This window comes from Oncorhynchus clarkii, chromosome 21 (assembly GCF_045791955.1).
Source record: "Oncorhynchus clarkii lewisi isolate Uvic-CL-2024 chromosome 21, UVic_Ocla_1.0, whole genome shotgun sequence".
NCBI lineage: Eukaryota > Metazoa > Chordata > Actinopteri > Salmoniformes > Salmonidae > Oncorhynchus > Oncorhynchus clarkii.
In genome coordinates this window covers 40,858,900-40,886,466 of record NC_092167.1, presented here as the reverse complement: position 1 = coordinate 40,886,466, position 27,567 = coordinate 40,858,900, and the positions used below count along the sequence as shown (strand labels likewise).

The 27,567-nt window shown below is 43.1% G+C and overlaps 1 protein-coding gene across 4 annotated transcripts in view; it reads right to left on the bottom strand.

Moving 5' to 3' along the window:
• The window catches only part of LOC139379031 (equilibrative nucleoside transporter 2-like), a 56,985-nt gene that overhangs the window by 26,532 nt on the left and 2,886 nt on the right, over positions 1-27,567 (bottom strand). For 2 of the 4 annotated variants that reach the window (XM_071121753.1, XM_071121754.1), the window contains exons 3-5: positions 27,314-27,422; positions 27,059-27,174; positions 24,701-26,597 (exon numbers count right to left, since the gene is read on the bottom strand). In XM_071121753.1, coding sequence (XP_070977854.1) covers positions 25,464-26,597; positions 27,059-27,174; positions 27,314-27,422 — 1,359 coding nt within the window. In that variant the 3' untranslated portion in view covers positions 24,701-25,463. Of the gene's footprint in view, positions 1-11,506; positions 11,898-24,700; positions 26,598-27,058; positions 27,175-27,313; positions 27,423-27,567 lie in introns of those variants that run through there. The other 2 variants (XM_071121756.1, XM_071121755.1) reach the window with 2 other exon arrangements.

The window sequence follows — 27,567 nt, the reverse complement described above, 5'->3', positions numbered from 1 at the left end:
ACAGTATACTACATCTGGGGAGACAGGATACTAAATCTGGGGAGGCCGGATACTAAATCTGGGGAGGCCGGATACTAAATCTGGGGAGACGGTATACTAAATCTGGGGAGGCCGGATACTAAATCTGGGGAGGCCGGATACTACATCTGGGGAGACAGGATACTAAATCTGGGGAGGCCGTATACTACATCTGGGGAGACAGGATACTAAATCTGGGGAGACAGTATACTAAATCTGGGGAGACCGTATACTAAATCTGGGGAGGCCGGATACTAAATCTGGGGAGACCGTATACTAAATCTGGGGAGACAGTATACTAAATCTGGGGAGGCCGGATACTAATTCTGGGGAGGCCGGATACTACATCTGGGGAGACAGGATACTAAATCTGGGGAGGCCGGATACTACATCTGGGGAGACAGGATACTAAATCTGGGGAGGCCGGATACTACATCTGGGGAGACAGGATACTAAATCTGGGGAGGCCGGATGCTAAATGTGGGGAGGCCGGATACTACATCTGGGGAGACAGTATACTAAATCTGGGGAGGCCGGATACTAAATCTGGGGAGACAGTATACTAAATCTGGGGAGACAGTATACTAAATCTGGGGAGGCCGGATACTAAATCTGGGGAGGCCGGATACTACATCTGGGGAGGCCGGATACTACATCTGGGGAGACAGGTTACTAAATCTGTGGAGGCCGTATACTAAATCTGGGGAGGCCGGATACTACATCTGGGGAGTCAGGATACTAAATCTGGGGAGACAGTATACTAAATCTGGGGAGACAGTATACTAAATCTGGGGAGACAGGATACTAAATCTGGGGAGGCCGGATACTAAATCTGGGGAGGCCGGATACTACATCTGGGGAGGCCGGATACTACATCTGGGGAGGCCGGATACTACATCTGGGGAGACAGGATACTAAATCTGGGGAGGCCGGATGCTAAATGTGGGGAGGCCGGATACTACATCTGGGGAGACAGTATACTAAATCTGGGGAGGCCGGATACTAAATCTGGGGAGGCCGGATACTACATCTGGGGAGACAGTATACTACATCTGGGGAGGCCGGATACTAAATCTGGGGAGGCCGGATACTACATCTGGGGAGACAGTATACTACATCTGGGGAGGCCGGATACTAAATCTGGGGAGGCCGGATACTACATCTGGGGAGACAGTATACTAAATCTGGGGAGACAGTATACTAAATCTGGGGAGACAGGATACTACATCTGGGGAGACAGTATACTAAATCTGGGGAGGCCGGATACTAAATCTGGGGAGGCCGGATACTACATCTGGGGAGACAGGATACTAAATCTGGGGAGGCCGGATACTACATCTGGGGAGACAGGATACTACATCTGGGGAGGCCGGATACTACATCTGGGGAGACAGGATACTAAATCTGGGGAGGCCGGATACTACATCTGGGGAGACAGGATACTAAATCTGGGGAGGCCGGATACTACATCTGGGGAGACAGGATACTACATCTGGGGAGGCCGGTTACTACATCTGGGGAGACAGGATACTAAATCTGGGGAGGCCGGATACTACATCTGGGGAGACAGGATACTAAATCTGGGGAGGCCGGATGCTAAATGTGGGGAGGCCGGATACTACATCTGGGGAGGCCGGATACTAAATTTAGGGAGGCCAGATTCTAAATCTGGGGAGACAGGATACTAACGTCTCAGTGCAGAGTGGTTCCCTAGAGCAGCACACGGAAAGTCGTTAGTACACTACCCCACACACAAAACGGAACAAACACTGAACACAAAGAGCTAAACCTGAATCTTATCAAGCTATACTTACAGTCCCAGCAATGCCATTGACTCTGGCCCACAGGTTAATTGTTGTTACTGGAGTACACAGGGGTGGAGTGAGGTTAGTGGACAGAGGTGGAGTGAAGGTGGGTGGATAGAGGTAGAGTGAAGGTGGATGGATAGAGGTGGAGTGGAGGTGGGTGGATAGAGGATAGAGGTGAAGTGAAGGTGGGTGGATAGAGGTGGAGTGGAGGTAGGTGGATAGAGGTGAAGTGGAGGTGGGTAGATAGAGGTGGAGTGGAGGTAGGTGGATCGAGTGGAGGCGAAGTGAAGGTGGGTGGATAAGGTGGAGGTGTAGCAGCCCAGAGCCGTCAGAGTGGGGTTGGAAATATGCTGCTGCTCTGTGGTGAGGTAAGCAGGGCGCTCAGGATCTCCATGAACAGGACACCACCCTTTGTCTCCTGAATAAATCAAATGTGTGCAGAGGTGAGCCTGGGCTATTTTCTCGAAAGGCTGTCACTGCCCTAAAGCAGCCCCAGGCACCATTTCAACGCCTCTAGAAGACACACTGGCAGCCTAGCAACCACAGACCTATTAGTAGGGTAAATGTCATTCATTCCAGTTATTTAAAGCCACCATTGAGCAGGTTTGAAGCAGGATGTTTTCTATACAGAACAGCCCTCCATCAAATTGAAAGGATTTTTATTGCGGACATTTGAACAGCAGGACTACGAAGAGTTATTTTCCAGTTTTCCCAAGCCATTAACGTGTCATAGCAATGTGTAAATGTTTCTTTACTCCCCCCACACCTTATCATTCCAGCCTCTAGTAAACCAGACAGCTGCTCCACTACCAAATATATCAGTGTCTCCGAGCACCGACTGCCCTAGTTGTTACTGTCATAACAAAACCACAAAGATTAGGCCTTCCATCTGTTCAAACGGTCTCTGTTTTCATATCTAACATGATAAAAAGGTTTGTCTCCATTTAATAGATTTTTCAAATAAATGTACTCAAATAGCTCATTTTACGTATTAGGCTTATTTATTTAGGCTATACAGGGAGACAATGAAAATAACCTAGATGTAAATCTAGCCAGCTTGAGCCCATGGTTTATGAACTGATACACAGAACTAAGCTGGATTCAAAACGTATTAATTGTTCTATTTAAATTATACAAAATTCTTGAAACCAATATAATGTTATATATATGGGTGATACAACCATACCAGCTCTTCAGATTTTGCTGTGACGAGGCAGAGTCATTAGATCATTTGTTTTGGTACTGTCCTTAAGTAGCCTGTTTTTGGTCGCAGGTTCAGAAATGGCTGAAGAATTGCAACATTTACCTGGAGCCAACTCTGCAAATAGCACTGCTTAGTGATTTAAAAAGTCATAGTCAATCGATCAATAATACTCTTAGCAAAAAGGTTTATCTTTCCTTTACAATCTGTAGAAACTACGAGAATAGAAAAGGTTCAGAACCGTTGTGGAACATCACAGAACAGTTCAAAAAATATATGGCAAATAGACATGAAAACTGGATGTGTTCAGATAGATGGGAGGTTGAGGGTCGCTGAAGGACGGGACTAAAAACAAACAAAAGATCATTATTGTAAAATATACTGTGTCCGTAAAATGTATATAGTATGTATAAGCTGGATGTAGAAGCCTGTTGTTGTCCATTAGTTTGCTCCAATTAGGTGAGGGGTGGTAGGGTTAGGGGAAAATATGGGAATACATATGTACTAAAAAATATATGGGGGATTTGTAAATTATGCAGACAATTACATTGATTACATCTATATGTGGGGAAAATTGTGATCCCAAAAATAATAATTTGGGCCCTTCTCAGTAGAACTGTACATTTTCAGTGCTGAACATTTCCAGTTCGAAATCATATGGCAGAAACCCGTATGAAATAAACCTGTCTGGTCACCAAGAAGAAATGGAGTAAAAGCCACGCGGTTTTTTACACCTATCAGGGAGTAGGAGTAATCCTCCATTGTGTCAATCTTGGCCATGTGGTGTCTAGTAAGCAGCAATGTCGCATGGTGGACTACAGCAAATTCCATTCAACATTATGAATATTCAAAGATAGCCTACATGTCCTTGGTGATGATTTCCATGAAGGAGTGACCAAGCACTTCGTCAAGGCGGATGATGTGACAGATTCCATTTGTAAAGGCTGACTGGCTGAATGACGACCATGAGGGCATGGCCTAACGCCTCGATCACACGGACAGCGTCATTGCGTTTAGGTACAACGGAAGCACAGTACCAATCAAAATGGTACGCAGCAGCATCATATGTATGTAACAAAAGTTCAACATTCACCTTCTGCTGTCATTTCTGTCAAGCCATCTACACACACAATTTAATGCACACGTTAGACAAATCCAACGTATGTACCACACAGAACGCATTGCAACTGCTTCTGCAACGCAGTGCTGCAAGGCAAACGGAGTGTTCCATTGGAAATGAATGTACAGTACCAGTCAAAAGTTTGGACACACCTACTCATTCAAGGGTTTTTCTTTATTCTTACTAGTTTCTACATTGTAGAATAATAGTGAAGACATCAGTACTATTAAATAACACATATGGAATCATGTAGTAACCAGAAAAAGTGTTAAACAAATCAAATATATGTTATATTTGAGATTCTTCAGAGTACACACCCTTTGCCATTTTATTTGATTTATTTCACCTTTATTTAACCAGGTAGGCTAGTCGAGAACAAGTTCTCATTTACAACTGTGACCTGGCCAAGATAAAGCAAAGCAGTTCGACACATACAACAACACAGAGTTACACATAGAATAAAAACAAACATACAATCAATAATACACTAGAAAAATCTATATACAGCATGTGCAAATGAGGTAAGATTAGAGAGGAAAGGGAATAAATAGGCCATGGTGGTGAAGTAATTACAATATAGCAATTAAACACTGGAGTGGTAGGGTGTGCAGAAGATGAATGTGCAAGTAGAGACACTGGGGTGCAAAGGAGCAAGATAAATAAATAAATACAGTATGGGGATGAGGTAGATTGGATGGGCTATTTACAGATGATCTATGTATAGGTGAGGTGACCTGTGAGCTGCTCTGAGAGCTGGTGCTTAAAGCTAGTGAGGGAGATTTTTGCAGTTCGTTTCAGTCATTGGTAGCAGAGAACTGGAACGAGAGGCGGACAAAGGAAGAATTGGCTTTGGGGGTGACCAGTGAGATATACCTGCTGAAGCGCATGCTACGGGTGGGTGCTGCTATGGTGACCAGTGAGCTAAGGCGGGGCTTTACCAAGCAGAGACTTGTAGATGACCTGGAGCCAGTGGGTTTAGCGATGAGTATGAAGCGAGAGCCAGCCAACGAGAGCATACAGGTCACAGTGGTATATGGAGGTTTGGTGACAAAACAGGTGGCACTGTGATAGACTGCATCCAATTTATTGAGTAGAGTGTTGGAGGCTATTTTGTAAATGACATCACCGAAGTCGAGGATCGGTAGGATAGTCAGTTTCACGAGGGTATGTTTGGCAGCATGAGTGAAGGGTGCTTTGTTGCGAAATAGGAAGCCGATTGTATAATGTGAGTCTGGAAGGAGAGTTTACAGTCTAACCAGACACCTAGGCATTTGTAGTTGTCCACATAATCTACGTCAGAACCATCCAGAATAGTGATGCTGGACGGGCGGGCAGGCGCAGGCAGCAAACAGTTGAAGAGCATGCATTTAGTTTTACTTGCATTTAAGAGCAGTTGGAGGCCACGGAAGGAGAGTTGTATGGCATTGAAGCTCATCTGGAGGTTAGTTAACACAGTGTCCAAAGAAGGGCCAGAGGTATACAGAATGGTGTCATCTGCGTAAAGGTGGATTAGAGAATCACCAGCAGTGAGAGCGACATCATTGATGTATACAGAGAAGAGAGTCGGCCCGAGAATTGAACCCTGTGGCACCCCCATAGAGACTGCCAGAGGTCCGGACAACAGATCCACCGATTTGACACACTGAACTCTATCGGAGAAGTAGTTGGTGAACCAAGCGAGGCAATCATTTGAGAAACCAAGGCTGTTGAGTCTGCCAATAAGAATGTTGTGATTGACAGAGTCGAAAGCCTTAGCCAGGTCGATGAATACGGCTGCACAGTAATGTCTCTTATTGATGGCGGTTATTATATCATTTAGGACCTTGAGCGTGGCTGAGGTGCACCCATGACCAGCTCTGAAACCAGATTGCATAGCGGAGAAGGTACGGTGAGATTCGAAATGGTCGGTAAACTGTTTGTTAACTTGGCTTTCAAAGACCTTAGAAAGGCAGGGTAGAATAGATATAGGTCTGTAGCAGTTTGGGTCTAGAGTGTCTCCCCCTTTGAAGAGGGGGATGACCACGGCAGCTTTCCAATCAATGGGAATCTCAGACGATATGAAAGAGGTTGAACAGGCTAGTAATAGGGGTTGCAACAATTTCGGCAGATAATTTTAGAAAGAGAGGGTCCAGATGGTCTAGCCCGGCTGATTTGTAGGGGTCCAGGCTTTGCAGCTCTTTCAGAACATCAGCTATCTGGATTTGGGTGAAGGAAAAGTGGGGGAGGTTTGGGTGAGTTGCAGTGGGGAGCGCAGGGCTGTTGACCGGGGTAGGGGTAGCCAGGTGGAAAGCATGGCCAGCCGTAGAAAAATGCTTCTTGAAATTCTCAATTACTGTGGATTTATCGGTAGTGACAGTGTTTCCTAGCCTCAGTGCAGTGGGCAGCTGGGAGGAGGTGTTCTTACTCTCCATGGACTTTACAGTGTCCCAGAACTTTTTTGAGTTTGTACTACAGGATGCAAATTTCAGTTTGAAAAAGCTAGCCTTCGCTTTCCTAACTGCCTGTGTATATTGGTTCCTAACTTCCCTGAAAAGTTGCATATCACGGGGACTATTCAATGCTAATGCAGAACGCCACAGGATGTTTTTGTGCTGGTCAAGGGCAGACAGGTCTGGAGTGAACCAAGGGCTATATCTATTCCTGGTTCTACATTTTTTTGAACGGAGCATGCTTATTTAAGATGGTGAGGAAGGCACTTTTAAAGAATAACCAGGCATCCTCTACTGACAGGAAGAGGTCAATGTCATTCCAGGATACCCCGGCCAGGTCGATTAGAAAGGCCTGTTCACTGAAGTGTTCTAGGGAGCGTTTGACAGTGATGAGGGTTGGTCGTTTGACCGCAGACCCATTACGGATGCCCGTAATGTTAGGATGATATCTATGAGGGTGCCGTGTTTACAGATTTGGGGTTGTACCTGGTAGGTTCATTGATAATTTGTGTGAGATTGAGGGCATCAAGCTTAGATTGTAGGATGGCCAGGGTGTTGAACATGTCCCAGTTTAGGTCACCTATCAGCATGAGCTCAGAAGATAGATGGGGGGCAATCAATTCACATATGGTGTCCAGGGCACAGCTGGGGGCAGAGGGTGGTCTATAGGAAGCGCCAACGGTGAGAGACTTGTTTCTGGAAAGGTGAATTTTTAGAAGTAGAAGCTCGACTTGTTTTGGTACAGACCTGGATAGTAAGACAGAACTCTGCAGGCTATCTCTGCAGTAGATTGCAACACCGCTCCCTTTGGCAGTTCTATCTTGGTGGAAAATGTTATAGTTAGGGATAGAAATTTCAGGGCTTTTGGTGGTTTTCCTAAGCCAAGATTCAGACACGGCTAAGACATCCGGGTTGGCAGAATGTGCTAAAGCAGTGAATAAAGCAAACTTAGGGAGTAGGCTTCTAATGGTATCATGCATGAAACCAAGGCTTTTACAGTTACAAAAGTCAACAAATGAGAGCACCTTGGGAGTAGGAGTGGAGCTAGGCACTGCAGGTCCTGGATTAACCTCTACATCACCAGAGGAACAGAGGAGAAGTAGGATAAGGGTACGGATAAAGGCTATAAGAACTGGCCGTCTAGCACGTTCAGAACAGAGAGTAAACGGAGCAGGTTTCTGGGCACGATAGCATAGATTCAAGGCATAATGTACAGACAAAGGAATGGTAGGAAGATAGTACATTGGAGGTAAACCTAGGCATTGAGTAATGATGAGAGAGATAGTCTCTAGAGACATTTAAACCAGGTGATGTCATCGCATATGTGGGAGATGGAACAACACGGTTCTTTATGGCATATTGCGCAGGGCTAGAGGCTCTACAGTGAAATAAGACAGTAATCACTAACCAGGACAGTAATGGACAAGGCATATTGATATTAGGGAGAGGCATGCGCAGCCAAGTGAATTGTATGGGTCCAGTGAGTGGTTGGGCTGGCTGGGGACACGGCGATTCTGACAGTTAGCAGGCCGAGGCTAGCAGGCTAGCAGTTAGCAGGCCGGGGCTAGCAAGTTAGCAGAATGGCCTTAGAGGGACGTTGCGATGGGGAAAACTCTGTTTTTGCCTCCTCGTGCGGTGACATCGATAGACCAGTCATGGAATTAGTAGGGTTCCAAGTAGCAGAGTGGTCCAAGTCCAATTGGCAAAATGGGTATAGTGATCCAAGAAACTGGCCGATGGATCAGCTAACAGCCTTGCCTTGATGACAGCTTTGCACACTCTTGGTATTCTCTAAACCAGCTTCATGAGGTAGTAACCTGGAATGCAATTCAATTAACAGGTTAATTAACTTGCTAAAAGTTAATTTGTGGAATTTCTTTCTTTCTTAATGCTTTTGAGCAGTTGTGTTGTGACAAGTTAGGGGTGGTATACAGAAGATAGCACTATTTCATAAAAGATCAAGTCCATATTATGGCAAGAACAGCTCAAGTAAGCAAAGAGAAACAACTGTCCACCATTACTTTAAGACATGAAGGTCAGTCAATACGGAACATTTGAAGAACTTTGAAAGTTTCAAGTGCAGTCACAAAAACCACCAAAAGCGCTATGATGAAACTGGTTCTCATGAGGGCCGCCACAGGAAAGGAAGACCCAGAGTTACCTCTGCTGCAGAGGATAAGTTCGATTCGATTTATCGAACGTATGCATCAAATTGCATGTGTAGCGCCTCCCGGGTGGTGCATTGGTTAAGGGCGCTGTATTGCAGCGCCAGCGGTGCCACCAGAGACTCTGGGTTCGCGCCCAGGCTCTGTCATAACCGGCCTCGACCGGGAGGTCCGTGGGGCAACGCACAATTGGCATAGCGTCGTCCGGGCGCAGTGCACGCTAACCAAGGTTGCCAGGTGCACGGTGTTTCCTCCGACACATTGGTGCGGCTGGCTTCCGGCTTGGATGCGCGCTGTGTTAAGAAGCAGTGCAGCTTGGTTGGGTTGTGTATTGGAGGACGCATGACTTTCAACCATCTCTCCCGAGCCCATACTGGAGTTGTAGCGATGAGACAAGATAGTAGCTAGTAAAAATTGGATACCATGAAAAGGGGGGTAAAAATGTTTTAAAAACACACAACAACAAAAAATTGTATGTGTAGACAGCTTGACAGAAATGATTGCAGAAGGTGAATGTTGAACTTTTGTTGCATACATATGATGCTGCTGCATACCATTTTGCTCAATAACGAGGCGTAACAAGCTGATCAGATAGGCTCCGCGCGTGCACCATCCTGTGCATGTTGATTTTGTCTATCTCCACCAGACATGTTCATGACACGCTGGTTAAAATACCTAAATCAACTGTGAACCAACTATATTAATTTGGGGATAGGTCGAAACACACATGAAACATTCATGGACATTTAGCTAGCTTGCTGTGGCTAGCTAATTTGTCCTGGAAATTAAACATTGGGTTGTTATTTTACCTGAAATTCATATGCTCCTTTTTTTTTTTTTTTTTTAAATACATTTTAGTTATTTAGCAGATGCTCTTATCCAGAGAAACTTACAGTTTCATATTTTTTTCGTACAAGTCCCCAGTGGGAATCAAACCCACAACCCTGGCATTGCAAGTACTCCTGCTCTACCAACTGGATCTTTGTAGAATTTTGACCCATGTTGATTCAAACAAAATCATGTGTTCTCTACTCTGACAATTAATCCACAGATAAAAAGAGGAAACCTAGGTTAGCTTTGTTTGTTTTCTTTGATAAATCTCTCCTCCTTCATCTGTCTTCTTCTTCTGTGGATTTTATATGGCGGTTGGCAAACAAATTTAAGGTGCATTACCGCCACCAACTGGACACCTAGTTCATCTTTTAATCACCCACCTGTGTACATGCTTTTAAAAACCAATGAGTAGCTGGGAGAGGCGGAGCTTGCATCTAAAATATAACCTGGCTACGCAGACGCCCTTGGCGCGGGCAAGCAGTTTGGGTGAACCAATTGAATAACGTGTACATTTATTTCTCAAAGCTCACACACACCATGCAGGTGGACTGGCCACCTGCAATTCATCAACACATGCATTTTCAGGGCTGCCAACTTTTGAAGAAAGTTTGGAGTGAAATTTGCTGTGTGAATTTCCTTGCCCACTGGCACAAACCCTAGAAGGGAGGGCATTGAATATTTTAAAGCTAATTTCCTGCTATTCTACATATTTTGACATGGTTTAGGGCTATGTCCAGGTGGAAAATAAAATTAAAAACACAGGTTAGATGCTTTGAACATTAAATGAGCACTCAAAATTCGACTACTTTTTTGAGGGATGATATTGAAAGTATGCTAATATCTTTTGAAAGATATATATATATATATAAGTCGTTTGACACTATTCAGACAGTAATGAAATGAGATGGGCAGACAGTCAAATGGGAGAAGGCCATTGTTACATTTGGGAGGCGCATGGGGATGGATGGAGCTAGATTTGGCTTCCAGACTCCGCTATTGTGCCACACCCTTAGTACGTTCTGGACCCCATTGCCAGAGCAAGCATAAATTGTATATATATATATCAAATCAAATTTTATTGGTCACATACACACGGTTAGCAGATGTTAATGCGAGTGTAGCGAAATGCTTGTGCTTCTAGTTCCGACAGTGCAGTAATATCTAACAAGTCATCTAACAATTCCACAACGACTACCTAATACACACAAATCTAAGTAAAGGGGTGGAATATGAATATGTACATATAAATGCATGGATGAACGATAACCGAGCAGCACAGGCAAGATGCAATAGATTGAATAGAATACAGTATATACGTATGAGATTAAAGTGCCATTATTAAAATGACAAGTGATCCATTTATTAAAGTGGCCAATGATTTCGAGTCTGTATATAGACAGCAGCCTCTCTGTGAGTGATGGTCAAATGGGTTGTTTAGTTACTTACTCAAAATGCATATGCCAACCGAGGCAGGCTGTAATCCACACATGGATGTTATGTAAGATTTAGCCATGTGTGAATGACAACATGCCTGCGTTGGCATATGCATTTTGAGTAAGTGCTCAGCCTAAAGACGTTGGGAATGTGATTTTGAGAAAAAAAAGAAAAATCCCGTCCGCACATTTCCAATCATCTAATTTCACTAAACAACCCATTTGACCGTTGTAGCAAGCGACGTTATTCTAGCAATATTATAAGAGAGCAGAGGCCCATTTATCCGTCACAGAAACCGCGCAGCCAGGCGAACAAGAGCCGTTGTCGTGTCGCATCACCTAACGACCAATAATAAAGAAAACCTGCCAAACGTTGCCCGTTCACACGATTGTAAAACAATTCATTGCTACAATTATGTTTAACACTGTAACAATTAATTCCCGCCTTTCATGTCAAATCGTGGTTTAGGCAAGAAGAGTCATGTCACGCCAACTAACCTTGTAGAGATGAGAAGTGCGGCAGTCAGATCACTGTGTTTTCATTATTGCAACGCAACAAAAAAAGACGGTTGTTGCTAAAAACCAAAGCGATAACATGTAGGATAAAATGTAACACGATAAATGTAGCCTTTCGCTCCACGTGGCGCGAGCGCCAAATAGTTACGAATGGCTGTGCTGCTGTAACAATTTTACATAGCGCGTAGGCTAATCTTCATCATCTCCCCGGCTCGTAGTTACACACATTGAGGTATAAATAAGAAGTTACACATACAACCAAATACAACATAGCTCACTGCTCGGATGCCCCTCCCCATATGTTATCATAGCGCACTACTAGTTTTTCGGCCATCGGCAATAGGTGGTGATGGGCATTCCGGCTCTTTTCAGTGAGCCGGCTCGTTCGGCTCGGCTCTTCTGGCTCCCAAACGGCTCTTTAAAAAAAATATGTTTTGTATTTTTTCAAGTCAAACCGTTTGCGATAGTTTGACTATGATTAAATTATTAAATGAAATCATAATCTACCTTAACCACAATGTATGTAAAAATGCATTGGTTTGTTATGTAACATAATACTATTAAACATTTGCATTTAAATTATACATTTGTAATGTATATAAACAAAGTGCATATAAATCTAACCATTCAAAACGAATACAATCTGAACAGCATAATAATAGAATATTGCACCATATCAAAGACAAATCAATAACAATGTGCAAAACTGCAGCATCCCACTTAAAACATTAAACTGGTCCCTCTTTTCTCTCTCTTCTTTATTGCCATGTTATAACCAGCAGCACACAGCAATGCTGATCATATTTTGCTTTTATGAGAGATTTGCATTCAGAAAAGCAAGCTGCCTCACTTTCGAGGGGCTGATGCGGATTCTTCTCTCAGTAATTATTTGTCCCATTTTCAAGAAGACCCTCTCAGAGGGAACGGATGTGGCCACTATGCAGAGTCTCCCTGTCATGACTTAGTAAGCCGTGGGTGGACAGAGGCCTTGTTCTTCCACCAGCTCAGAGGATCTGCAGAGGAGGGGCTCCTCCAAATAGGATCGGACCTCCATTATGGCATCTGCTGAGGGATTCCTTCGTGCTGCATCCCCAGTTTCTCTCTCGTCAAACAGCATCCAAACAGCAGACGTTTGTGGTACTACTGCTGGTGCTTCTGCTCCATCTGCTCCCTCTTCTTCCTGTTGCCCTGGTGCCTGAGCCAACTGACTGCTGGAGCTGTCCCTCCCTGCTGCTGAGGTTATTCTTTGAAGAGCCTCATCAATCGCTCTGGCATCACTGAAGGCTAACTTCTTAAACCTGGGGTCAAGTGCAGCGGTTTCTGATAGCGCATGATCATATTCCATTCTATGGAACTTTCTGTCCATTGATGAACATAGGGTGTCGATCAACTCTGTCACATGTCCTGTGGTTACATTTGCTTCTCGCTGGCGGCTGGCTGTGATTCGCTGTAGACCCTTACACAGGAGTATCATTTTTGAGACTGTCACATAGCTGAAACGAGAGAACAGTAAGTTATGAGTTCAGGTTCATATTTTGTCTACTGATACTACATTCTCATCTACTGCTCATATACAGTTGAAGTCAGAAGTTTATATACACTTAGGTTGGAGTCATTAAAACTTGTTTTTCAACCACTCCACAAATTTCTTCTTAACTGTAGTTTTGGCAAGTCGGTTATGACATCTACTTTTTGCATGACACAAGTAATTTTTCTAACAAGTGTTTACAGACAGATTATTTCACTGCATCACAATTCCAGTGGGTCAGAAGTTTACATACACTAAGTTGACTGCTTTTAAACAGCTTGGAAAATTCCAGAAAATTATGTCATGGATATAGAAGCTTCTGATAGGCTAATTTACATAATTTGAGTCAATTGGAAGTGTACCTGTGGATGTATTTCAAGGCATACCTTCAAACTCAGTGCCTCTTTGCTTGATATCATGGGAAAATCAAAATAAATCAGCCAAGACCGCAGAAATCAAATCAAAATCAAATCAAATTTTATTTGTCACATACACATGGTTAGCAGATGTTAATGCGAGTGTAGCGAAATGCTTGTGCTTCTAGTTCCGACAATGCAGTAATAACCAACAAGTAATCTAACTAACAATACCAAAACTACTGTCTTATACACAGTGTAAGGGGATAAAGAATATGTACATAAGGATATATGAATGAGTGATGGTACAGAGCAGCATAGGCAGGATACAGTAGATGGTATCGAGTACAGTATATACATGAGGTGAGTATGTAAACAAAGTGGCATAGTTAAAGTGGCTAGTGATACATGTATTACATAAGGATGCAGTCGATGATATAGAGTACAGTATATACGTATGCATATGAGATGAATAATGTAGGGTAAGTAACATTATATAAGGTAGCATTGTTTAAAGTGGCTAGTGATATATTTACATCATTTCCCATCAATTCCCATTATTAAAGTGGCTGGAGTTGAGTCAGTGTCAGTGTGTTGGCAGCAGCCACTCAATGTTAGTGGTGTCTGTTTAACAGTCTGATGGCCTTGAGATAGAAGCTGTTTTTCAGTCTCTCGGTCCCAGCTTTGATGCACCTGTACTGACCTCGCCTTCTGGATGATAGCGGGGTGAACAGGCAGTGGCTCGGGTGGTTGATGTCCTTGATGATCTTTATGGCCTTCCTGTAACATCGGGTGGTGTAGGTGTCCTGGAGGGCAGGTAGTTTGCCCCCGGTGATGCGTTGTGCAGACCTCACTACCCTCTGGAGAGCCTTACGATTGTGGGCGGAGCAGTTGCCGTACCAGGCGGTGATACAGCCCGCCAGGATGCTCTCGATTGTGCATCTGTAGAAGTTTGTGAGTGCTTTTGGTGACAAACCGAATTTCTTCAGCCTCCACAAGTCTGGTTCATACTTGGGAGCAATTTCCAAATGCCTGAAGGCACCATGTTCATCTGTACAAACAATAGTACGCAAGTATAAACACCATGGGACCACACAGCCAGCTCAGGAAGGAGACACGCTCTGTCTCCTAGAGATGAACTTACTTTGGTGTGAAAAGTTCAAATCAATCCCAGAACAGCAGCAAAAAATGAGAAGATGCTGGAGGAAGCAGGTACAAAGCAGGTACAAAAGTATCTATATCCACGTAAAACGAGTCCTATATCGACAACCTGAAAGGCCGCTCAGCAAGGAAGAAGCCACTGCTCCAAAACCTCCATAAAAAAGCCAAACTACGGTTTGCAACTGCACATTGGGACAAACATCATACGTTTTGGAGAAATGTCCCCTGGTCTGATGAAACACAAGTTTGGAAGAAAAAGGGGAGGCTTGCAAGCAGAAGATCACCATCCCAACCGTGAAGCACAGGGGTGGCAGCATCATGTTGTGGGGGTGCTTTGCTGGAGGAGGGACTGGTGCACTTCACAAAATAGATGGCGTCATGAGAAAGGAAAATTAGGTGGATATATTGAAGCAACATCTCAAGACATTAGTCAGGAAGTTAAGGCTTTCACAAATGGGTCTTCCAAATGGAAAATGACCCCAAACATACTTTCAAAGTTGTGGCAAAATGGCTTAAGGACAACAAAGTCAAGGTATTGTAGTGGCCACCACAAAGCCCTGACCTCAATCCTATAGAAAATTTGTGGGCAGAACTGAAAAAGTGTGTGTGCAAGCAAGGAGGCCTACAAACCTGACTCAGTTACACCAGCTCTGTCAGGAGGAATGGGACAAAATTCACACAACTTAAATCATTCTCTCTACTGTTATTCTGACATTTCACATTCTTAAAATAAAGTGGTGATCCTAACTGACCTAAGACAGGGAATTTTTACTAGGATTAAATGTCAGAAATTGTTAAAAACTGAGTTTAAATGTATTTTGCTAAGGTGTATGTAAACTTCCGACTTCAACTGTACATATATAATATTCGATTAAATAATGATGTAGTAATAACTGCTTACTGTACCTCTCTCCACTGTTCTCCACAGTGACCTGCTCAAAGGGTTCCAGGACTCTGCACACCTCCTCAACCACCTCCCATTCCTCTTGGGTCAGAGCATCAACAGGTGCATTGACAATGGCCAGGGTAGAGATGATGGCATCCTTTGACTCAAGAAACCGCTTCAACATATACAATTTTGAATTCCACCTTGTAGTGCAGTCTTGCTAAGGCCTCAGCTCAGGCATGCCCATCTGGCGTTGTGTAGAGTTTAGTTTTTCAGCACCTACTGTACCCTGTGGAAGTATTCCACAGCTGCTTTAACTTTGTCCACAGTGGGTTTCTTCACCTTCAGAGCATCTCTTACAATCAGGTTGATTGTGTGGGCAAGACATGGATGATGGGTCCATTTAAACATTTTCATGGCTTTGGTTATGTTAGCTAACATAACAGACCACCTTTCCATCTACTTGCCATTCTCTGGCCACTCTCAACAGTTCTTCTGCCAAGTTCTCTGAGGTGTGTCTGTCACTGAACTCAAAGCAGTCCAGAAGACAGCTAGACACCGAAAAATCTTCAATGAAGTGAATTGTAACCGACATGTAAGAAGTGGTTACCCTTGATGTCCATCAGTCAGTGTGGTAAGGCAAACTGCAGTAGCCTTTTGGACTCTTTCCCGCACTGAAGCCTGTGTCCTCTCGTACAGTTGTGGAATATGTGATTTTGAAAGGTTTTCCTGCTTGGAATTGTGTACATTGGATTTAGACTATTGCTATAATATCTAAAACCTCTTATCTCCATGATCGAAAATGGCTGGAAATTGTTGGCAATCATTTTAGCCTATGCAATATCAATTTGGCCTTGTTTTGCTACAGACATAGACTTTGGCATAAACTGGTCCATAGAAGACTGTGTTGCTGTGGGTCCAGGAGTAGGCCTACTTGACTGACTGGACACATTGCTGGCTCCACCACTATCACTAGCAGGCCCGCTAGTTTCTCGAAGCTCCGCTACAGCTCGCTTCACAGTTGGGTGCACAGTTTGCATATGCCGGTGTAGGTTGTGTGTAGAACCGGCTTTATATGAGATTTTGTTTTGGCAAATTCTACGCTGTGCTCTAACATTATCTACATGACTAGAATGCACCCAAATGCTACTGTGCTTCCGACTCATTTTCTAGCTGTTGTTTTCACAGCTGTCCTTCCTCTCTCTCCTCGGCTGCTAAGTGTGTGACTGTGAGTGAATTGGCTCGGCCCTCCCTCACGCATCTTTGGTTCATTGGTTGACACTGCATGTCTGATTGACAGGAACAACAGGTGAGGCTGTTAGTCTGAGCAGACAGTCAAGAACGAATGTGTGCGCTTGAGCATTTAGGCCTATATTATTTTATTTTTTAATCCTTTTAATTACTTCATTCTATTCATTTAAATATTTTGATTATTCATATCCTTATTTTTTTAATAAATAGATTAGGCTCTTCTGATACCCGAGCTGGCTCCCAACTTTCACCTACAAGAGCCGGCTCTTAGAGCCGACTCGTTCGCGAACGACCCATCACTAATAAATTCAGCAAAAAAAGAAACGTCCTCTCACTGTCAACTGCGTGTATTTTAAGCAAACTTAACATGTGTAAATATTTGTACGAACATAAGATTCAACAACTGAAACATACACTGAACAAGTTCCACAGACATGTGACTAACAAAAATTTAATAATGTGTCCCTGAACAAAAGGGGGGTCAAAATCAAAAGTAACAGTCGGTATCTGGTGTGGCCACCAGCTGCATTAGGTACTGCAGTACATCTCCTCCTCATGGATTGCACCATATTTGCCAGTTCTTGCTGTGAGATGTTACTCCACTCTTTCACCAAGGCACCTATAAGTTCCCAGACCTTTCTGGGGGGAATGGCTCTAGCACTCACTCTCCGATCCAACAGGTCCCAGACGTGCTCAATGGGATTGAGATCCGGGCTCTTCGCTGGCCATGGAAGAACGCTGACATTCCTGTCTTGCAGGAAAACACACAGAACGAGCAGTATGGCTGGTTGCATTGTCATGCTGGAGGGTCATGTCAGGATGAGCCTACAGGAAGGGTACCACACGAGGGAGGAAGATGTCTTTCCTGTAACACAAAGCGTTGAGATTGCCTGCACTGACAACAAGCTCAGTTCGATGATGCTGTGACACACCGCCCCAGACCATGACGGACCCTCCACCTCTAAATCGATCCTGCTCCAGAGTACAGGCCTCAGTGTAGTGCTCATTCCTTCGACGATAAACGCGAATCCGACCCATCACCCCTGGTGAGACAAAACCGCGACTCGTCAGTGAAGAGCACTTTTTGCCAATCCTGTCTGGTCCAGTGATGGTGGGTTTGTGCCCATAGGCGACGTTGTTACCGGTGATGTCTGATGAGGACCTGCCTAACAACAGGCTTACAAGCCCTGAGTCCAGCCTCTCTCAGCCTATTGCTGACAGTCTGAGCACTGATGGAGGGATAGTGCGTTCCTGGTGTAATTCGGGCAGTTGTTGTTGCCATCCTGTACCTGTCCCATAGGTGTGATGTTCGGATGTACCGATCCTGTGCAGGTGTTGTTACACGTGGTCTGCCACTGCGAGGACGATCAGCTGTCTGTCCTGTCTCCCTGTAGCGCCGTCTTAGGTATCTCACAGTACGGACATTGCAATTTATTGCCCTGGCCACATCTGCAGTCCTCATGCCTCCTTGCAGCATGCCTAAGGCACATTCATGCAGATGAGCAGGGACCCTGGGCATCTTTCTATTGATGATTTTCAGAGTCAGTAGAAAGGTCTCTTTAGTGTCCATAGTTTTCATAACTGTGACCTTAATTGCCTACCGTCTGTAAGCTGTTAGTGTCTTAATGACCGTTCCACAGGTGCATGTTCATTCATTGTTTATGGTTCATTGAACAAGCATGGGAAACAGTGTTTAAACCCTTTACAATGAAGATCTGTGAAGTTATTTGGATTTTTACGAATCATCTTTGAAAGACAGGGTCCTGAAAAAGGGACATTTATTTTTTTGCTGAGTTTAGAAGGTGAGAATGGGAGGAGTGCATTGAATTTACAGTTGTGCTTTCAATCTCCCCATACAAAGCCAAAACACACAATAAGGGAATATGAAAATGTATGACATATCCAAAACAGCAGCAGATAAACTTTACTCGAGATCAATAAAAACCAAAACAAGTAGACTGCAGTTTGATTAGCCTACATATAGCACAGTAGACTGCAGTTTGATTAGCCTACATATAGCACAGTAGACTGCAGTTTGATTAGCCTACATATAGCACAGTAGACTGCAGTTTGATTAGCCTACATATAGCACAGTAGACTGCAGTTTGATTAGCCTACATATAGCACAGTAGACTGCAGTTTGATTAGCCTACATATAGCACAGTAGACTGCAGTTTGATTAGCCTACATATAGCACAGTAGACTGCAGTTTGATTAGCCTACATATAGCACAGTAGACTGCAGTTTGATTAGCCTACATATAGCACAGTAGACTGCAGTTTGATTAGCCTACATATAGCACAGTAGACTGCAGTTTGATTAGCCTACATATAGCACAGTAGACTGCAGTTTGATTAGCCTACATATAGCACAGTAGACTGCAGTTTGATTAGCCTACATATAGCACAGTAGACTGCAGTTTGATTAGCCTACATATAGCACAGTAGACTGCAGTTTGATTAGCCTACATATAGCACAGTAGACTGCAGTTTGATTAGCCTACATATAGCACAGTAGACTGCAGTTTGATTAGCCTACATATAGCACAGTAGACTGCAGTTTGATTAGCCTACATATAGCACAGTAGACTGCAGTTTGATTAGCCTACATATAGCACAGTAGACTGCAGTTTGATTAGCCTACATATAGCACAGTAGACTGCAGTTTGATTAGCCTACATATAGCACAGTAGACTGCAGTTTGATTAGCCTACATATAGCACAGTAGACTGCAGTTTGATTAGCCTACATATAGCACAGTAGACTGCAGTTTGATTAGCCTACATATAGCACAGTAGACTGCAGTTTGATTAGCCTACATATAGCACAGTAGACTGCAGTTTGATTAGCCTACATATAGCACAGTAGACTGCAGTTTGATTAGCCTACATATAGCACAGTAGACTGCAGTTTGATTAGCCTACATATAGCACAGTAGACTGCAGTTTGATTAGCCTACATATAGCACAGTAGACTGCAGTTTGATTAGCCTACATATAGCACAGTAGACTGCAGTTTGATTAGCCTACATATAGCACAGTAGACTGCAGTTTGATTAGCCTACATATAGCACAGTAGACTGCAGTTTGATTAGCCTACATATAGCACAGTAGACTGCAGTTTGATTAGCCTACATATAGCACAGTAGACTGCAGTTTGATTAGCCTACATATAGCACAGTAGACTGCAGTTTGATTAGCCTACATATAGCACAGTAGACTGCAGTTTGATTAGCCTACATATAGCACAGTAGACTGCAGTTTGATTAGCCTACATATAGCACAGTAGACTGCAGTTTGATTAGCCTACATATAGCACAGTAGACTGCAGTTTGATTAGCCTACATATAGCACAGTAGACTGCAGTTTGATTAGCCTACATATAGCACAGTAGACTGCAGTTTGATTAGCCTACATATAGCACAGTAGACTGCAGTTTGATTAGCCTACATATAGCACAGTAGACTGCAGTTTGATTAGCCTACATATAGCACAGTAGACTGCAGTTTGATTAGCCTACATATAGCACAGTAGACTGCAGTTTGATTAGCCTACATATAGCACAGTAGACTGCAGTTTGATTAGCCTACATATAGCACAGTAGACTGCAGTTTGATTAGCCTACATATAGCACAGTAGACTGCAGTTTGATTAGCCTACATATAGCACAGTAGACTGCAGTTTGATTAGCCTACATATAGCACAGTAGACTGCAGTTTGATTAGCCTACATATAGCACAGTAGACTGCAGTTTGATTAGCCTACATATAGCACAGTAGACTGCAGTTTGATTAGCCTACATATAGCACAGTAGACTGCAGTTTGATTAGCCTACATATAGCACAGTAGACTGCAGTTTGATTAGCCTACATATAGCACAGTAGACTGCAGTTTGATTAGCCTACATATAGCACAGTAGACTGCAGTTTGATTAGCCTACATATAGCACAGTAGACTGCAGTTTGATTAGCCTACATATAGCACAGTAGACTGCAGTTTGATTAGCCTACATATAGCACAGTAGACTGCAGTTTGATTAGCCTACATATAGCACAGTAGACTGCAGTTTGATTAGCCTACATATAGCACAGTAGACTGCAGTTTGATTAGCCTACATATAGCACAGTAGACTGCAGTTTGATTAGCCTACATATAGCACAGTAGACTGCAGTTTGATTAGCCTACATATAGCACAGTAGACTGCAGTTTGATTAGCCTACATATAGCACAGTAGACTGCAGTTTGATTAGCCTACATATAGCACAGTAGACTGCAGTTTGATTAGCCTACATATAGCACAGTAGACTGCAGTTTGATTAGCCTACATATAGCACAGTAGACTGCAGTTTGATTAGCCTACATATAGCACAGTAGACTGCAGTTTGATTAGCCTACATATAGCACAGTAGACTGCAGTTTGATTAGCCTACATATAGCACAGTAGACTGCAGTTTGATTAGCCTACATATAGCACAGTAGACTGCAGTTTGATTAGCCTACATATAGCACAGTAGACTGCAGTTTGATTAGCCTACATATAGCACAGTAGACTGCAGTTTGATTAGCCTACATATAGCACAGTAGACTGCAGTTTGATTAGCCTACATATAGCACAGTAGACTGCAGTTTGATTAGCCTACATATAGCACAGTAGACTGCAGTTTGATTAGCCTACATATAGCACAGTAGACTGCAGTTTGATTAGCCTACATATAGCACAGTAGACTGCAGTTTGATTAGCCTACATATAGCACAGTAGACTGCAGTTTGATTAGCCTACATATAGCACAGTAGACTGCAGTTTGATTAGCCTACATATAGCACAGTAGACTGAAGAGTTCCACTCACATATTTTATATAGCCGAATATAATCAAATGAATCAAAGACATGGTACTTGTGTCCACAAGAACTAGGCACTTCCTAAATAAGGCTAACTACCACCAAACTGAAGTACGACAAAGGTAAAATCTCTAATGTGTGCCTTTGTACAAAGAGAGTCAAAGACCTCAGACTTTGGTTTCCTCATATCGTTCCTCCACAGTGCTTGAATTGTTTACTTGAGAATACCTATCTGATTTCTCTATGATAGTCCTTCAGTTGTCTTTTTTTAATTGAAAGTCCATTTGGGAAAGACATTTCCTCTGCCATTACTCGGACTTCCTCAACGGTTCTCCTTTTTGTCAACAGTGTCTTGTAACTCCACCGTTAACCGTCCTGACTTGCTTGTACTCTTGCTCTTGTTCACCGTCCATCCAGATGAGTTGTTTTATTCTGTTTCTTCTTGGCATTTAGTGGTGTGAAGTACTTAAGAAAAAATACTTTAAACTACTACTTACATAGTTTTTTGGGGTATCTGTACTTAATTTATATTTTGTTACAACTTGTACTTTTTTTTATTTCACCTTTATTTAACTTGGCAAGTCAGTTAAGAACAAATTCTTATTTACAATGACGCCCTACCAAAAGGCAGAAGGCCTCCTGTGGGGACAGGGGCCTGGGATTAAAAATAAATACAATATAAATGTTAGGACAAAACACACATCACAACAAGAGACAACACTACATAAAGAGAGACCTAAGACAAGATAGCAAGTCAGCAACACATGACAACACAGCATGGTAGCAACACAACATAACAACATGGTAGCAGCACAAAACATGGTACAAACATTATTGGGCACAGACAACAGCAAAGGGCAAGAAGCGCTAGTTCCAGTCGCTACCTGCAGGGAACTGAAAAGAGGAGCAACCCAGGGATGTGTGTGCTTTGGGAACCTTTAAGAGAATGTGACTGGCAGAACATGTGTTGTATGTGGAGGATGAAGGCTGCAGTAGATCTCTCAGATAGGGGGGAGTGAGGTCTAAGACTTTTATAATTAAGCATCAACCAGTGGGTCTTGCGACGGGTATACAGAGATGATCCGTTTACAGAGGAGTATAGAGTACAGTGATGTGTCCTATAAGGAGCATTGGTGGCAAATCTGATGGCCGAATGGTAAAGAACATCTCGAGAGCAGCCCGAGAGCACCCTTGCCTGCAGATCTATAACTTATGTCTCCGTAATCTAGCATGGGTAGGATGGTCATCTGAATCAGGGTTAGTTTGGCAGCTGGGGTGAAAGAGGAGTGATTACGATAGAGGAAACCAAGTCTAGATTTAACTTTAGCCTGCAGCTTTGATATGTGCTGAGAGAAGGACAGTGTATCGACTAGCCATACTCGCAAGTACTTGTATGAGGTGACTACTTCAAGCTCTAAACCCTCAGAGGTAGTAATAACAAATGTGGGAGGAGGGGCATTCTTCTTAACAAACCACATGACCTTTGTTTTGGAGGTGTTCAGAACAAGGTTAAGGGCAGAGAAAGCTTGTTGGACACTAGGAAAGCTTGTTGTAGAGTATTTAACACAAAATCCGGTGAGGGGCCAGCTGAGTATAAGACTATCATCTACATATAAATGGATGAGAGAGCTTCCTACTGCCTGAGCTATGTTGATGTAAATTGAGACATTCCTAAAGAAAATAATGGACTTTTTACTCCATACATTTTCCCTGATACACAAAATACTCATTACATTTCAAATGCTTAGCAGGACAGAGAAATTGATAAGTGTGAATCCCTGGTCATCCCTACTGCCTGGCGGACTCACTAAACACAAATACTTAATTTGTAAATAATGTCAGTGTTGGCGTGTGCCCCTGGCTATCCGTAAATGTAAAATACAAATATTATGGTTTGCTTAATATAAAACATGTGAAATTATTTATACTTGTACTTTTGATACTTAAGTATATTTTGCCTTTACAAGTATATTTAAAATCTAATACTTTTGGACTTTTACTCAAGTTGTATTTTATTGGGTGACTTAACTTAATAGAAAATGACTTAAGTAAAAGTGTATTTTTACTTTTACTCAAGTATGACAATTGGGTACTTTTTCCACCACTGTTGGCATTGGTATCCCCCAACAATCCTGTTGTTTGTCCTTAACAGACCATAATCTGCCTCTCAAACTCTGTTATCCTAGCCATGTAATTCTCTTGCTTGCAAAATGAGGAAAGCGTCTGTTCAAATCTGACAAATCACTGAGTGGATTGACTGAAGTATAAATCTGCAAAAAACATGGAGAAGAATGATTTGTTGATTTTAAAACACCATGTTTCAATTGTAAAATAACTGAATCATTTGGTTTTGACTATTCATTGAGTGCTATTAAGTGAGCACTGAACATATCCACTTCACAAAACTAAATATGGTTACTCGTCGAACACTTGCACTTCCATGGGTTTGCTCTAGGATGTCCTCATCCTCTTTAATCCAATCATCTGCATCATTTACAACTCTCCTTTTCCTTCTCTGTAAAAAGAACAAATAATAAATGAGAATCAATGAAACATTGAAATCAGTTGCCAAAATAATATATGCCTTGAGGATGGAAGAGTGCTTTGGTCTGTTTTATCACGGAGTGCATTGGTGGTTGAAATTAGCCTGGCACCCTGAACCTACCATGTCGTATTTTTCTCTAAGGTAAAAATGTCCCTTTAGGTGGCACAATGAAGAATGCTTTTATCAAAGACTATAGGGTAGTGGTTTTCAAACCTCTCCTTGGGGACCCCACCCAGATGTTTCACAATTTTGTTGTAGTCTTGACCCAACTCACCTATCCAAGGGCTTGATGCTTAGGTGACTAGATGAATCAGGTGAGCTAGCTATGGAATAGTTCAAATAAATGAAACGGCTGCGGGTCCCCGAAGACAGATTTAAACCCGCCTGCTTATAGGGGATGCTTTGAGTATCCATACAGTAATAACACTAATTCATTCAGTGCCTCCTGGTGGTACCTTTGGGAAGTAACATAACCTTTCAGTTTTTCTAAGCCGAAACTACTGCATTGAAAATTCAGGAAAAACTTCTCACACACACACATTTGAATAAACCATAGTATTATAGGGCAGAAAGGCACAAGCAAATAATTAATCCATTCGCATTACAAAGGATTTGGAGGTAGATATATTGCTTTATTTTCAACTCAACCGAAAAAGAAAACGTAACAAGTAGAAACGATGTATATAAACCAAGGACTACTGATGCCATGTATTGGTCATTGAGAGGCTTTTAAGCCACCAGTCAGCCATATGGCACTCCCTAGTAGGAGCAGTCCTCCATAGGAATGAAAGGGATTCTACAGTATTTTAATTAAATGTTTCAAGGACAAAGTTACATGTATTACAGTATTTTTGTTGTTGTAGTGGGGACGGTAACATTAGTACTCTAAAAATAAATGTACTTTAAGGAAAATGTTCATATATTTTTTCACTTAATTTTTATGCTAAATAGGGGAGTGCCAAGATGGGGGCAAGGTGGTAGCGCCCCCTATCAGTCATATGGAGTATACAGTATAACTCGTTTGAGTAGATCACACTTGTAATATTCACTGAATTGATCAAAAAGACAGCAACAAGTTCGAATACCTGCACCACTCATTTACACCACTCACAAAAACATAATCCAAATCGTGTTTCACTATACTGTGTACAGTATAAAGGAAATAATATTTGAAATAAAGTGGATGATTTTTGACATGGTAAAGAAACACTGGCATTTGAGGCGACTATGCTTAATTGTTTTAGTGAAAAAGTCAAAAATGTCAGTAGTAACAGTTCCACCACCACTTAAGGGCACATGAAGTATCACAGCTAGCCAGTGGTGTAATCGGTGACTGATGGTGACTTATTCGACCCATCAATTGTGATCACCAAATCAATGTTCCATCACCACTATGTTGTAAGCGTGTTCTTTTTGCACTGCTGTCATGTTTGCTGGTGCAGATGTACCTCGCTCATCTTTCACAGTGGCCATGCATTTCATTGTAGAGATCTGTTGAGCCAAACTGTCCCTCAACGCCTCTCCGCTGGTCTCATTGGACACTAGCCACTCCTTCAGAGCCTCTGTCACCTTGCTTCCATCCTCAATCTTCACTGGCTCCAGCAAGTCTCCCGACCTGAGGCAGATGTTATGCAGCACGGTGCACACCGCTAGCACTTTGGGGATGAAGCTTGGGTGGAGCTCAAGAGGCTGCAGGAAGATCATGTGCCAGCGCTTCTTCATGATGCCGAAGGTCCTCTCGATGGAGGAGAGAGCCATGGCGTGGTGCTGGTTGAACTGGACGTGCACCGGGTTCTGGTCAGACTTTGAATAGGGTGTGATGATGCACACAGGCGTCTGTAGGCAAGGGTACCCGCCGTCGCCTAGGAGGAAGCATCCGGGTGGAGGGTAGAGGGCACATTTGTAAAGGGGACTGTGCCTCAGGATCCTCACGTCGGTCATAGACCCAGGCAGCCCCGCAAAGACGTCGATGAAGCTGCCCGTGTGGTCGCAGACCCCTTGGAAGTTGATGGTGGGGAGGGCCTTCTCAGGGAGGGGCTGGTCACCTGGACGCTGTTGGGGTTGCGGTACACCGGGGATCTTGACCCTGACGTGGCACCCACCTATGGCCCCCACAGCCTTCTCAAACACCGGGTGACGGGCCAGTCTGCCGAACCCTTGCACCATGAGAGCCAGCTCGCCTGAAGAGGGCTTGTTTACAATCTTCAGAGAGAGCTTGACCAGTTTGTCCGCAACGTCGCGGACGATGCTGGTAGCATTGGACAGAGGGATTCCGAAAGTCTCCGAGACAGTTTTATAGGAGGTCCCGTGGGCCAACCAGTATATAAAGACGAGGATCTTGAATGTTGCCGTCTGTCTGTCTTGACCAGTCAGGGCCAAGGAGAACAGATAATTCAGAGATTCCCTTTTCAATCGGTAGTCGGGATACGTGTCTCGTTCAGGATCACAGAAGACTTTGAGGATGGGAGTGGAGGGATTCAGCTTACTGCACTGAAGTAGCCCTCCGTTCTGTAAGAAGACGACCAACTGTATGTAAGTAAACACGTAGAGGGACTTGGTAGCCTGCCTGGTAGTCAGAGGCCTATGTCGATACAACACGCCACTTCTGTACATTCAAAAAGCTTCATGAGTGTTTTTTTGTGTGTCGGTCTTTGTTGTCTTTTTAGGGGATTGAGTTAGTTGTTCATTTCCAGATGCTGCTGGACCTTTGGAGACACTTCGATGACTGGGACAGGTTCACTTCTTGAAGAACTTTTCCATTGTTTGGGTTTGATTATTTGACTGTTGTATTTTACTTCCCTTTCCCATCTTTTGTCATGTCTCTGATTAGTTTTTTTTATGACCAAAACATGGCTCAATAGATTTGTGTATCTCACAACCAACCATCTCAACAGCATGTGTGTTTGTATCACATAGGCCTGAACTAAGATTTAAACATTTTAAAAAACTCTGATGGAAAGTGGACTGACCTGATGCTGGGTCATTGATGATCCTGGAGTTTCTTCCTCTGTTCTGTGGTCTCGCCACAGGCTTTGGCTCCACTCCTTATAAAACACCATGTCCACTTTGGGACACTGCTGCTCATCTGAAACAGACACAGGTGCCATTACAGTAAATACAACGTATGAAATCCACTTCAAAAAGCGTCATATGTACAGTCTGGGCAAAAGATAATGCACTATTCTCAAACATAGAACTGTGATACGTCAAACTGTCACACTCACCTGTCACTGGAGATGGCGTGTCATGTTCTGTGTCATCATTTATTTCCTTCTTGATGCGAAGTACTTTCATTCCATCCTTCTCCATGGTAACAACTTTTAACAATTTCCACTGAAAATGTTACAAAAATGTATTTACAGGAAGTGCAGTGCAGATGTAAAGTTTGGTAACAGAATGCAGGTAAAATCTGTTTTTTTATGTTACTAAATTTTCCAAAAACTCTTAAATATCTAACTTTGAATTAAGACAGAATGAT